The 14,409-nt window shown below is 34.5% G+C and overlaps 1 protein-coding gene across 1 annotated transcript in view; it reads right to left on the bottom strand.

Annotated features, from left to right (window-relative positions):
- Positions 1-2,338: 2,338 nt before the first annotated feature.
- The window catches only part of Nphp3 (nephrocystin 3), a 36,288-nt gene continuing 24,217 nt past the window's right edge, over positions 2,339-14,409 (bottom strand). The window contains exons 17-27 of the mRNA XM_077110450.1: positions 12,517-12,681; positions 11,334-11,428; positions 10,426-10,548; positions 8,820-9,009; positions 8,409-8,650; positions 7,193-7,268; positions 6,332-6,459; positions 5,225-5,465; positions 4,117-4,242; positions 3,460-3,575; positions 2,339-2,934 (exon numbers count right to left, since the gene is read on the bottom strand). Of these exons, the coding sequence (XP_076966565.1) occupies positions 2,754-2,934; positions 3,460-3,575; positions 4,117-4,242; positions 5,225-5,465; positions 6,332-6,459; positions 7,193-7,268; positions 8,409-8,650; positions 8,820-9,009; positions 10,426-10,548; positions 11,334-11,428; positions 12,517-12,681 (1,683 nt within the window). The 3' untranslated portion in view covers positions 2,339-2,753. The remainder of the gene's footprint in view (positions 2,935-3,459; positions 3,576-4,116; positions 4,243-5,224; positions 5,466-6,331; positions 6,460-7,192; positions 7,269-8,408; positions 8,651-8,819; positions 9,010-10,425; positions 10,549-11,333; positions 11,429-12,516; positions 12,682-14,409) is intronic.

Raw genomic sequence — 14,409 nt, 5'->3', positions numbered from 1 at the left:
AATTTGATTTGATAAAGTATATAGAATTCACCATCTGAAGACCTTTATCTGGTCTTATACTAGTACATCATCACGGCTGATGTCTTGACTACACCAAATTTTATTTATCTTATTTTAATTTTTTGGGGGAGGGTTCTAATGTCTTTCATAAACTATTGGATTATTTTATCTGAAAAAATATGGTAAACGGTATCTCTTGCAACTTGGAATGAATGCTTTCTTGACAGTCTGTGTGCCATGAAAACTTGTGTAAGTAGGCAGCCAATTATGAGGAACTGATCATGACAGAATTTTGCATTAAATAAACCCGGAGTATTTGGTTAGACTTGAAGACACTAGAGATTCTAATGTGAAAGAGGGAAAAGAAGTAACAATACTGCCTTAGCAGACTCTAACAAATCACTCTTTAATTTCTTTATTATCATCATTAATGGAAAATTAATTTATTGTCTGCCCAGATTTTTTTATGTAGTAGAGAATGTATGTATTATGGTTTTCTTTTCTTATAAATACTCCTTGGATACTTAGCCCATCCAATACAGAAAGGTCTGTATTTTTTAAGAATATATTTAAGGAAGATTTGACTCCTCAGATCATGTTTTTTTCTGTTTTGTTTTTCTTTCTTTCTTTTTTTTTTTTTTTAAGAGAGAGAGAATTTTTTTAAATTTTTTTTTTTTTTTTTTTTAGTTTTTGGCGGACAACATCTTTGTTTGTATGTGGTGCTGAGGAACGAACCCGGGCTGCACGCGTGCCAGGCGAGCGCGCTACCGCTTGAGCCACATCCCCAGCCCTCTGTTTTGTTTTTCATATTTCATTTTCATTGATGAATGAAAATGAGAAAATGAATTATGAATAGCAAAATTTGGTTCCTACCTATTCAGTTTTATGATTGAGTTGTTTGAAAGTTCTTTTCTACTGTCAAAGTATATGTTAATGTGAATATAATATTCCTATTGGAGAACCTCAAATACACATATATACACATACACACACACACATAAGATCTCTGTTATAGCTGTGTTTATCTTAGACATTCTCATGAAAATATATGCTTGTTATTAATACAATAAATAGATCAAAATAGTTTTTACATTTAAACTTAATTATTTTTGAAATACATAAAGTGATCATTCTCAGCCAAACTTATAATTTTTACCATCAAGTCACTGTGAATAATAATAATAGATATTTTTAATATTTTTTGTATGTTTTTTCAAGTTCAAATTTTGGAGAAGCAAAGAATAAATAAATATTATCTTAAGTTTTTTTTCAAGGTTTTTCCAGAGTACTGGTCTCATTATTTCCTAAAGCAATTTTTTTAGGCATGTAACATAATACTTATAATGCATTACTTATATTACTAAATCAGATTTTAAGCTCCAGTAGCTAAATTCTAAAATTAATTTCTGACATATCTGTGAATTCAATTATTTGTAACTTTCACAGCAAGGTGAATGATATGTTACAGTTATATTTTATTTTCTTTTCCCTCTGTACCTCTCCCAAAAAGGGAAATAAAGATGCTTATTAAGATCCTGCCTAATTTATTTCAAATGACCACTCTAAGGCCTCGGAGTTTTACCAATGCTTCTCACACTTAAGTGCATATAAATTACCTAGGGATCAAGCTGAAATGCAGATTATAACTTAGAAGGCAGCAGAATTTAAATATTTAATAGGATCCCAGCGTAAGCAGCAAGGTCTTAGAGAACATTAACCAAGACTCTTGTAGATTCACTAAAGTTCTTCAAGTTGACCAAACTGCTAAATATTGATAACATTCAAGTCTTTTTATTAGCAAATTTTCAATGTATTTCTTAAGTATACAAAATGTAGCCCTCTTATATAAACTAGAGTGGGAAAGTAAATTGCACTTTTATTTTAAACAGTGAAGTATAGTTTTTACATTTTTCTTTTATAACTAATACATATTAGAATCTCAAATGTTAACATTGATGAAGATTTTACTGAGTATAAATATATAAGTGGTACAAATAACATCCAAATGTGGCAATATTTACAAAATCTATAAAAATATTTAATTTTTAGTATAAAAATGAATTTGCGTATGAGGTAAATGAGACAGATTCAGCTGTTCAAGAAAGATGACAGAATGCTAGGTCCACTTTGGGGCAGATCAAAGAATACTAAAGAGTTAGCCTGTTATTACTGCACAGAGGGCTCCAGACACTACAGATGTACACAACACAGTTATGAAAAATGCATAATGTGGAGAACACAGAAAGCAGGGTGATTGGCCTGTCAAGGGAAAAGGCAGAATAAAAAAGAAAAACAGCAATCAAGAATTCCTATAATTAATTTGAAGGCAATTCAAATATTTCATAAACATGATCCCTTTATTCGTTTTCTTTGAGGTAGAGGATTAGGCCAGACCACTGCTGAAAAACAAGGAATGGCTGGAAAGGCTCAGGTGGCTCTTGAGAGATGAAAAGAATCTTGGAGTTCTTGACTCTCCACCAGCTCTCGGTGAACACATCTACTCACAATCCACTCCTCACGTAGTCTTAGAATGGGAATGTGTCTGTGCCCTTGGATCCCATACATTAGGAAAAGTAATTATTTTAATCAAATAGATAAAATTACAACTCAAATATAGTCCAATTCCAGACAAACACCAGTTAAATCATAGAGTAGTAAAAATAAATTTTCTTAACATTTTAAAAAAATTTTAAATTCTAATGTTCCAAATGATAATTATTTTATCCTAAGGTATATAACTATAATTGCTGCTGTCACCTTTGTCCTTGAGGAAGGAAAACATTAGGAGAATGAGTGGTTTTTAAGCTGAACGTGTCTCCACTTGATGAATGTCTTGAAGGAGCTTTCCCCCCCAAAAGTGATGTTTCTGCTTCTTTTATCTCCATGGCCCTTTTGTACAGTTCAGCAGCTTTTTCAAAATCTCCTTCTTCGTAGCTTTCAGAGAGAAAAAATGAGAACATAAGTTCCTAACAATTCTAAGTGACCTAGAGATAGAGAACAAGCTGTGAACACTTGCTTCTTTTTCCCCTTTTTGCAGTGTTCATGACCAGTATTCTCTCTGTTCTGTGGACTATTTGCTTTGGTGTCTCATTCACACCATTAAGATCATATTGTAGTGCATTCAGTGAAAGTGCTGAAGGAAGTTCCTATATGCATCCTGAGATAACACAATAAGCAAGCAAAACTCTGTGTGCTTAACGGTGAATGGGCTCCAAGGATAGCAAATTGCTTGTTTTTTCCCCATTGCCAGTTAGTAGCAAAAGTAAACCATCCGATTTGCTATGATACACTCTCATTTTTGAATATGACTTTAGTTTCTTTTGAGATAGAACAGCAAAAATCACCCCTCTTGTCTCCAAGAAAGAACATTCAGCAATAAATATTTTGTGGTGTTCTGTGATGAGTCAAAACTATTTTAAAAGAATGGGTATACCTGAGGAAAGTGAAGAAGATTCTTACCTAAGCACAGCTAAGTTTTTTAATGTTTCTCCAACTCGAGGATGCATCCGACCCAGGCTATCTTCATAAATCTTTAACGCTCTTTCATATAATGGCAAAGCTTCAATGTGTTTTTTCTTATTAAGAAAAAAAAAAAAGGAACATACACATAAACACACTGGGTTTCTGAAATTACTATTAATGCTTTTTACTAAGTTGATCTATTTTGGTAAGCACTTTAAAATGAAATTATCCTTCAAAAGACATGAGTAAAAAGATTAACTTATTAATATCATAAAGGGAGATGCAGTATAACAGAAAGTCATATATATAAGTTTTCAACCTGGTCTGGTAACCATTTGACCTTAACCTAACAATATAAATGCAAACTTGTTTCTTTATTACCTAGTGGGTAGATACTGTAAGCTTAAAGATAATATTCTACAGACAACTGTAGGAATCTCCAGAATTTAAAAAATAAGCCTATACTCAACTTTACACTCAGGGTTCTACACTGCGAAAGGCACCATCTTACAACTCCAACTTCAATAATTTCTCAAGTATTAAAAATGGAAGCATTAAGTAGAAAATATGACCTTAAATTTTCATTAGTTCATGCTTATCTATATTTTAAACCTTAAAGGCATTCATTAATAGAGTTGAAATGTAGGAACTTACCATTTGGCAATAAAGAACTGCTAAGTTCACCAAGGCTGTTGCTACGCTAGGGTGCTTTGGGCCAAAGGATTTCTGCCGAATTTCAACAGCCAACTCATACAAAGGTACGGCTTTGTCAAGTTTCCCCTAAAAAACGAAAGTATCATCTAACAAAAATATTAAGGCAATAATACTATCTGATCAGAACTTTCTCCTCAAATACAACTGTGTTTTAAACAGTAATCCTGAGGGAAAAAAGTCCCAGAAGAATTTTTCTCTGATTTTAATGGTCAAGTTTGTAGATAAGTGAAAAATCTAATAGAATATGTAAGTAAAGTTAGACTGAATATAAAACCACTGACAATTTGGAAAGCCCTTTAGGTTCATTTATTATTATTCATTGTTTATAGTGAAAGAAAATATTCTAAGTAGACCTTCTTACTGAACTTATTTAGAAATGGTATCAAAATAAAAACTCACTTCTAACCAAATCACTTCCAGATTTTTCTAATTATTTCCTTCTACTGGAAAGTTGGGCAGATATAGCAACAGTGTACCCTTATTACTAACCATCTATTCAGTGCTACCAGCACCAACCAGGGTGCCACAAAGTCTAAAGTTTACATAACTCTACCTGTACTCATTAGAAGCAGACTTCTCTGGTGGTGTTTTGGAGAACAGATATAAAAATTTCAAACTTTGCTCCTATGGCAAAGAATGGCTATGGATGTAGGTAAAGTCAAGAAAGAGTGAAATAAAATGTTTATTTAGTCAACTATCAAGATATTTCCTGCATCCTGACAGCTGGGTGATTTGTTTATGGTGTTTTATACAACAAAGATAGTAATGGTGAGATGAGATTTTAGAACTTCTGAAATGTAATCTAAGCTTCATTTAGAATAATGAATGGATCTGTATTTGGAATATGTTTTCACAAAATCAAATCAGTACCATAGTTAAGAATGAAATAATATTTTAAATGTATGAAACAATTCTATAGATTAAAAATTATAATTAAAAAAACTCATATAAAATAGGCTATCTGCCAGAAGACAAAATGATTTGCTGATAGTAATTGTAGCTTTATTGGTGTATTATAAAACATGTAAGAATGGCAAGGATTACTTACTGTTTTCTTATACAAGATTGCAAGGTGCTTCACTGTATATGCCAAAGAAGGGTGATCAGGAGCCAAGGCTCGTTTCCGAATATCTAAAGCTCTTTCATAAAGCTCTTCTGCTTTTTCATACTGTTTCTTTTCATTGCACAGAGCTGCCAGATTATTCAGAGACTGGGCACAGTCTGGGTGATCTGGTCCTAGAACTCGCTCCCTCATTTCTAAGGAACGCTTCAGAAACTGGTCAGCGGTTCTAGGAACAAAATTCCAAAGTGGTTTAAACAGCTTATTCTCTGGAAGTCAGAGTCCTGAGCCCTAGTGAGGTGGAAAATTGGATCTTTTTTTTTTTTTTTTTTAAATTAGATCCAAGTTAAGGCGGAGGATTCATCTCAAAATCCTTCCTTTCCACTCTTACTCCACATCCCCTCCAGTCTTTTGCTTCCTGATAGTTTAAGTTCATAAAATATCTGGATGATTGCCCTGTCACTTCTGCTGAAAGACAAACTCACAAATAATTTCCATAACAATTTCTTACATCTGTACAATTATTAGACCTACATCAAACAAAATATTTTGGCATTCATTCTTTCTTTTTGGAGATTATCCTAAATATTTGTTAATAGAAGAAACTTCTATGAGATGGGTTGAATATTTGTTGCATTTTTTTGGCATCCAAAGTTTTAAATTTGTTAGATGTCTGTATCATATAAAGAAGTAAAAAAAAAAAACAAACTTTTTTTCAGAAATTATAAATATAAGTGCCATTCAACTTTTTTATGTCCAAATAAACTAATGAATAAAACTAGCAGCTATCTACCTTCTTTGATTTGTTCTTCATTAGTTCCAAGTTTATTCTGTAAGTTCTAATGACAAATATTATACAAACTCACTTTTCATAAATATATAAAATGCACTAGGGAAGCTACAGAATCTTTAGTTTGGAAGCAATGTGACACAGTAAAGAAAATTCAGCTTTAAGTGTGTGTATGTTCATAACCTAATATCAAAAATGAATTCTCTCATGGTTTTATCAATTTTGCCTAGCTTTGGACTTGACAGTCAAAGCAGCTTTGAATCAAAGAGACAAAATATTTTTAATATTAATACCATGGTACTTACTCCAGGTTATTTTGAAGATAGTAGAGAACACCCAGTTCATTGAGGGTCCGGGCATTATCAGGTGTGTCCTTACCTAAGGTAAGCTCTTCTAACTGTAGGGCCCGTCTGCGTAGAAGGGCAAATCCATACTGGGGCAAACACAAAAAATTAGATACAATCACTAAGTGCCATCTTTGATTCTGAAACCACACACTGGGGTCCTAAAAAGTCCTTTCTCCTCCTTTTCTCTTTAATCTATCTGGCAATTATTTTAAATAGCACATAGAAGTAGTCTAGTGGTTATTAAGAATACATGTATTTCCACAGGGCATCACGGGTCTCAAATTCATTAAAAACTTTTTTGTGAAAATGATTATGAGATATTTTGGGAAAGTATATCTCAAAATGCTCCAGAAAAGATCGGAAAACAGAGCTAACCTGCTGATATTTACCAACGCCACTGCTAAACATTCGAATATCAAGTTCTTAAAAAGGCACATAGCTTTTTACAACAAATGCACCATATTTAGATTTTATATATATTATTAGCAACTCAAAAAATAAATTTTTTTGTGTGCTCAAGGAGAAGAATTCCTTTGCGTTTGAATCTAATATAAGATGCTAATTAAATTTCTTTAATCTATCATGCAAAAGAATCAAAGCAGCTTTAAATTTCAACTTCCAAAGTCTAGCCTTCAATTGAAGCTTCCACTTTAAAATTCTACTGAGCTGTAATATTTAAATAAATTTTTAAAAAGTTAAGAGCTTTTCTGGAAATCCCTTTAAAATCTGAAACTCTTAAAATGTGAGGTTTATGCACTTATGATATTCAGAGATCTTTTCCTTTGGTTCAAAATACAACGTAAAGAAATCTCTCATTACCAAGTTGCCTTTTCTCCTTGTAGCTTTCTGACGAATCTTAAAGGATTTTTTCCTAAAATGTTCGGCTTGTTCATATCTTTAAAAAGAAAAAAGTATAGTAAGTCCAAAGACGTATACCCAAAGTACTCTATTTCAGTGAAATGAAAGCACTCCTTAGATGGTGTGAGACCTTTTTGGGAAATTAAATATAACAACATTCTAGTGATAGTCATATTTAGTTAGGGAAACGTAACTAAATAAAAAGTCAAAATAATACCTTTTTCTGCACAGGCTATTTTTTGGTTAAATATAAATAAAATTCACATAGACTGGGTGAATATTACTTGTAGAAGTGAAAAGAAAAACTTCCAATATGTTTTGCATATCATGGAGCAACAGAAGTAATTTCTGATAGAGGAAGAGATGTCACTCTGGGTGCCTAATTGATATGAAAGTTGTTTTTTTTTTTTTCTGGGAATTGCACCCTGGGATGCCCTACCACTGAACTACATTCCAGCCCTTTTTATTTATTATTTAAATTTTGAGACAGGGTCTTGCTAAGCTGCTGAGGCTGGCCTTGAACTTGTCATCCTCCTGCCTTACCCTTTAGAGTTGCTGAAATAATAAGCTTGTGCCACTGCACCCGATGGAAAGCTTTTCAAAATCTTTGTTTTGTTTTCCCAGTGCTGGGGATGGAATGATGGTCCTCACATAGCCTAGGCAAGCACTTTACCACTGAGCTCTACCCTAAGCCCTGAAACCTCTTTATCATACTAGGGATTGCAAACTTTTTCTATAAAGGGTTTGATAGTGTTTTGGGCTTTGTGGGTCCCTGGTCTCTGTTGCAACTAAAGAATTCTGCCACTGAGGAATGAAAAACACATGTAAATGAAAAATGTGGCTGCATTCCAATTCCAATAAACCTTATTCACAAAACTGGACTTGGGTTGTGGTCAACAGTTTCTGCCCTTGAGTTAGTAATGCACTCAGAGAGCTTAAATCCAGGATTGGAACCCAAGATCATGACTCCAAAGCCCATGCTTTATTCTTCATACATCTTCAATTAGAGATGAACCTGTAGTTCTAAGCTTCTCTGTCTACCCCATGATGTTCCAGACCAAGAAATATTATTTGACATGACGCACACAGGGTAAGGAAATGTACACAGCAAAGCAGACCACATAAGTACATTAAAACACTGTAGTTCTCTTTATGACATTAGAGAACTACATCTTACTTGTTTTGCTTCTGGTACAAAGTTGCAAGTGCCTCCAGTTCACGAGCAGTGTGAGGATGATCTGCACCATAAGCATTTTCTGAGATTTCCAAAGCCTGTTTATACAGTTGCTCTGCATTGCCGAACTTCTTCCATTGCACGTACACACTTGCCAGTTGGTGGAGAGACTGGGCTACTCTTGGGTGATCCGGATCTAAAGCTGTCTCTCGAATTTCCAGAGACCTCTGCAAAGGCACCACAGCCTGGGGAGAAAAGTGAGAGGCTGATGTCGGTGAGGGAAAGGCTGCCAGACAGAGCTGTCACCTGATTCAACTTTAAAGAGCTCAGCCCCACAGGGAAAACTGCTTCACCTCCTTGGAAGGAGAGAGTGAACATGAAAACTGCCCACGTCTGACTTCCTGGGGAGGTTACCTGACTGAGAAGGCCAAGATCCTTGAGAAATCGCCCCAGGGTTTCATAGAGATCTGCAAGGCAAATCATGTTCTCCTCTCCTTCGCAGTTTTTCTCGTATTGCTTCAACGAGTCAAAGTATTCTGTTGCCATTGCGCTTTTGTCTTTGCCAACATACTGCCAGTAACTCAGCAACTCAGCAAAGTGTCCTCTGTTCCAATAAATAACAGGGATTTAATGAAAAAAGTAATCTCCAAAATCCCCTCTAGAGTGAAAATACCAGAATTCATGCCACACTTCTGACAATTCACAAGCACAGTGTAGTGAGGTCAGATCTGTCCACAGGTGTGTGCTCTTGAGCAGGCTGGCTGACCTCTCACGTCCCATTCTCTCACTACCTGCCCTGGCTGTTGCCCTAAGGACATGACTGGTACTCTATGGTGTTGGCTGTCATCATGAATTCATCATGGTTACTCACCAAGGGAAATTCATTTGGATTTCTTTTAGACATTTTATGTTATGCAGTCAACTGAATTCACTCCAAAAATTATTTTAAATGGTGAAAATTGGAACAGAAGAAACTAACAAAACCATTAAGCAAATTGCCACAGAGTATCCACTTTGTATTTTTGTCAAGCTACTGAGTAATAAATATAATCTTATTCATTTGCAGATTTCGGGGGTGACAAGGAACTTGTGTACATTGATACAGCAGGAGTGGGTATCTTAATTAACATAAACTAGATACAGCAGTCAACCAATAAGGAATCTCCACACTTAATGGCTCGCTGGCATAACTTCACAAACCACTCCCTCTGGCAAAATGCCAGGCGCCATCTTGACTCGTTTATAGACCCTAACAGCAGATATTCAGAAGAATGGAAGAGCTGGAGAGCTAAGGAATGAATCTGATTTCAAAGGAACTATGAGAAGTGGGCATGCAGATCAACAAAGCAATTTAAGAGCGCTCACTCAGGAGCAAAACAAATTATGCTATTCTGTGAAAATGTTTACATTTCTAAGTGAGGTAGAAAAACCTTCCTGAGGCTTATAAGTCAGAGGTCTGGCTCATAAAAAGGTAGTTATGCCACTGACCAACTCAAACATATCAAAAGAAACAAACAGGATACACTTATGAATAAATTCAACAAAACTTAGATGTGAGTTGGGGCCAGGTCTGGTTTGAAGACCACACCTTTGAGATACCTGAAGGGCCTGAGAAGGACACATCTTGAATGACTTCTCTGGGTGATTTAGATAATATAAGAATAAGATACAAAATTGTCCCATGATCCTTACAGATTTGATTTTCCAAAGCAGCCATACTCAAATGTTTCCTTCCCAAAGAAAGCAGATCTCACCGCAATCTGCAAACAGTCTCAAATTTTCTCCCATGCTATTTGTTTTTCAGGTACCACTGAAACTGGACTGATTTTTATTGACTGATTTGTGGTGCTAGGGATGGAACCCAGAGCCTTGTGCATGCCAGGCAAGCACTCTACCACTGAGCCACCTCCCCAGTCCACATACTGATTTTTAAATTAAAAATGCCTTTTTTTTTTCTTTGTTAAATGGAAGGACTGTTTAAATCTGTCCTTCTGGGAGAGATGTTCTAGAAGCTTCTCACCTTTTGTAAAGGTTCTGAGACACGAAAAGGTTGAGGAGGCAACCATGCAGCTTCTGTTTACTTCCCTGCTGCTGCAAAAGCCAAGGGAGCTCATCTGCACTCCTCCAGGTCACTCTGTCCTGGCTGTCGGGAGAGAGGAGACAACGCTGGACAACAGCTTTCACAAAGAGAGTGTTTCAAAAGGCTTCGGGCAAATGTTCAAGGAAGAAAAATACATTAAACATCTATCTCTAAATATGGCCTAATCCTGAGACTGGTCAAATTCAGAAACTTCACCAACATAATTATGCAAACAAACATGAGGTATTCAGGACCATCCACCAAATTCTTCCTTGGACCTCTAGGGGGAAGGAGATAAAACATCATTGAAAAGCATTAAGAGAAGTCAAAACCCCAAGTCTATAAAACCCTATATTCTAAAGGTATTTTCCTAAAACTGAACTATTTTTTTTTAAAGAGAAAGAGAGAGAAAGAGAATTTTTTTAATATTTATTTTTTAGTTTTCAATGAACACAACATCTTTATTTTATTTGTATGTGGTGCTGAGGATCAAACCCAGCGCCTGGCGCATGCCAGGCGAGCACGCTACCGCTTGAGCCACATCCCCAGCCCCTGAACTATTTTTAAAAACCTTCAATAGACCCAAATATACACAGAGAGACACATACACATGTATTTTAAATACTGAAGGAGAACAAAATTAAATAAAATGACCTTGCACTGATTTTACTTAAGTTGAAACCCTTATCATAATATTAAAAGATCTCCTTACAAGATCATCTTTTATTCTTTTTTGTAATAACTACATTTTTTATACTTGAAGTTATATGCTAAGAAAGAGAAATAAGGAGACAAAGAAAGAGTGTGTTGCCAAAGTTACAAAAAAACAATATGGACATTCACAATACCTTAGCTGTGAGGTGAAAAAGCTAATTAGCTTTTGCCTATATGAAGAAATGGTAGCAGGACTGTCCATGTACTCCAGTCTCACTGTTTCCCAGGCCTAGGCAGAAAATGCTATATTTTAAATTAAGTAACTATATATCTAATAATTAATTTGTAAAAGGAATATACTTTTATCATTGTATAATAGAAATGGCATTAGAATATTTTTAAATTCAGGATATATCGATGTGACAAATTTAGAGTAAAAATACCTGTACAACTATTTAAGAACTCCAAACAATTTAGTTCAAACTTTTAGTTAATATATTAAAAATCCCAAAAAAGTGAAGTGAAAAGTTGTTAAAAAGAGTCAAATTATATTTAAGGGATACATAATAAAAGAGAAAGGCTCTGAAATTACAAACATTTCACATCTATAAATATAGTACACTCAGAAGAAAAACTTCATTTGCATTTGTACACATATACAAATCAGGTATGGCACTGCATATTGATAAGAACATGAATCCATAGTTCCTAAAGATTTACTATGATGTGCTAGACATCAAATCTACCACCTCTCAAGGACCAAGGACCATCTAACTTCTCCTTATAACCCTGTGATAAAGTGGAAGTCTCCCAAGGGCTTAGGACTTGCCCGGAGTCAGACAGCCACTAAGCCTTGAAGAGCTGGGTTAGGAAGGGAGTCTGACTCTGAGCCCCAGCTCGTGACACATATATAACCATACCAGCAATTCATCAAAATACAAAATTGGAAAAAAAAAAAAACCCTTTTTTCATTTCCAGAAAGAAACCTCCTTTTTGTTTTGTTTTGATTTTTGGTCTTTTGTGACTTGTTTTCTTTCTTTCGAGTTTAAAAATTTTTATTTTTATCATGGTTAAAAACACTTAACATGAGATCTAGCCTCTTAATAAATTTTTAAGTGTACAATACAGTGTCATCAACTTTATGGACAATATTGTACTGGGAATCTCTAGAAATTAATGCATCTTGAGATGTGACCCTTCAAAATAAGAGTTGCTTCATAATATTATATAATTTTCAACCTAAAATCATTGCAAAAAAATAATTTTATTTTATAACTGAAACATCAAACTAACCCAGTATAATATAAAATAGAGCGACATGCTGACATTTATGAGTAAAAAAAAATCCTATTAAAATATGTTTGAAATAACACTTACTTGGAGATGTTGAAACCTGAGCAAACCACAACCATATGTCAACAAACACATTTTGTGTAAACTGTGAATAAGGGAGGTCAAGACAGCCCAGGACATCTCAGGATAGAGTTCCATCAATTCTGATTCACTCACGCCATTGTGACTAACATTGACAAGGCAGAGAATCTAGAAAGAAAAACAAATAATAATCACAAAGCTCCTTTATAAGTAACTAACAGTCATTACATTTTCTCTAATTCCTGTAAGCTTATTAACATTTCACCCATACTAACAAATGATTTAATAAATCAAGAAGTGGAGTTCTTACAATAAAACATGCTGCCCAAAAGGCATTAATTAGGGACAAGGTAGTATATGTATATATATGTATAAAATCTGGTATCCAAAGATCACACATATATAGAAAAAAGTTAGTGAAAATTGGAAGTACATAAAATAGATTATTAAAACTAATGACAGAATTCCAATTTGAGAAGATAGCAGGAAAAATAACCCTGCTCCTACAAATGCCTATGAATATCAGACAATATATAATAGGAAACCAAATCAGAGGGACAGGTCCTGAGATGCTGCCCTGGAGGAAGGGGAGATAGAAGAAGTCCCAGTGACTTAGAGCTTCGGGGTCACACCACCCTGGGGTGTGACAAGGAATGGGAACTAGAATGCCTATCAATTCTAGGACCTACTCTCTGTGTGAAAGGGTACAAGAGGAAAACATGAGACATGGAAAGAATACAAGGAAGCTCAGTGGTAAAATGAGAAGTCAAAACCCCAGGAGCCACCAGGCTGGGAAATTCACACACACAAAAAAAATGGATCCAGTTTTGAATTATAAGAGCTCAGCAAGGTGGTTAGACATAAAATAAATTTCCAAAAAATCAAAATTGAATGTATTAACAAACAGTAAAATACTATTTTAATTATAAAGTATTTATAAACAAATCTTAATGATTTGTAGGATCTTTATGCAGAGGAAGATAAAACATTGAAAGGAATTAAAGAAGATGACTAAATAATAGAGAGTCATCTTTCTATCCAAGGGAAGACTTTTATAATCATGTTCCCCAGGGTAGTCTCTACATTCAATGCCATTCTAGTTAACATCCCAAAATGAGTTTCCATGGAGTCATTTCTAAAAATATATAACAGCAAATTAGCTAAGACTATTGTAAGGAAGAATGACAAAAGGAGATTTACCCAACTAAGTATCAAAGCTTAAAGTTCTAATAATTAAGACAGTGTCGTAACGGCAAAGAATAGGCAAATATGGCCCAGAAGAGCCTAGAAACAGATTGACATTCATACATGAGCTTGATTTTTGTCAGGGAGTATTCCAAATCAGCAGAAAAGATGTTCTAGTTAGCCATGCCTATGACAAAAGATTAAAAAATAATTCACACAATAAACAAAAATAAATCCACATGAGATAAGGATTTACACAAGAAGAACTATAAAACCTTTTGAAGGAAATTACACACACACACACACACACACACACATGCTGTAATAACAGCAAAGCATTTTTTTAAAAAGATACAATAAGCCTAAATAAACCATAATGGAAACTGTTGGTAAATTTGATTTTATCAAAATAAAACTTTCAATGAATAACATCCTAAAGTTGAAAGACAAAAGACACTAACAGGAAAAAGGCATTTATTTAGAACTCCTACAGACCAATAAGAGAATGACCAAAAAAAAAAAAAAACACTAAAACATTGGTAAATACAGGAACTGAAAATTCATATAAGAAGAAAGAAGGATAATAAATAAATGTGAAAAGATGAGAAACCCCAAAGATAATTGGGGAAACGCAAATTTCGGCAAGCCTGCATGGCTACCAACATTCCTGTATATGCTTGAAACATATGTAAGTACAAATCAGAAAAGAAT

This window comes from Callospermophilus lateralis, chromosome 10 (assembly GCF_048772815.1).
Source record: "Callospermophilus lateralis isolate mCalLat2 chromosome 10, mCalLat2.hap1, whole genome shotgun sequence".
NCBI classification, from domain to species: Eukaryota; Metazoa; Chordata; class Mammalia; order Rodentia; family Sciuridae; genus Callospermophilus; species Callospermophilus lateralis.
Note: the sequence above shows the minus strand (reverse complement) of the source record. Positions and strands in the feature narration are given on the sequence as shown.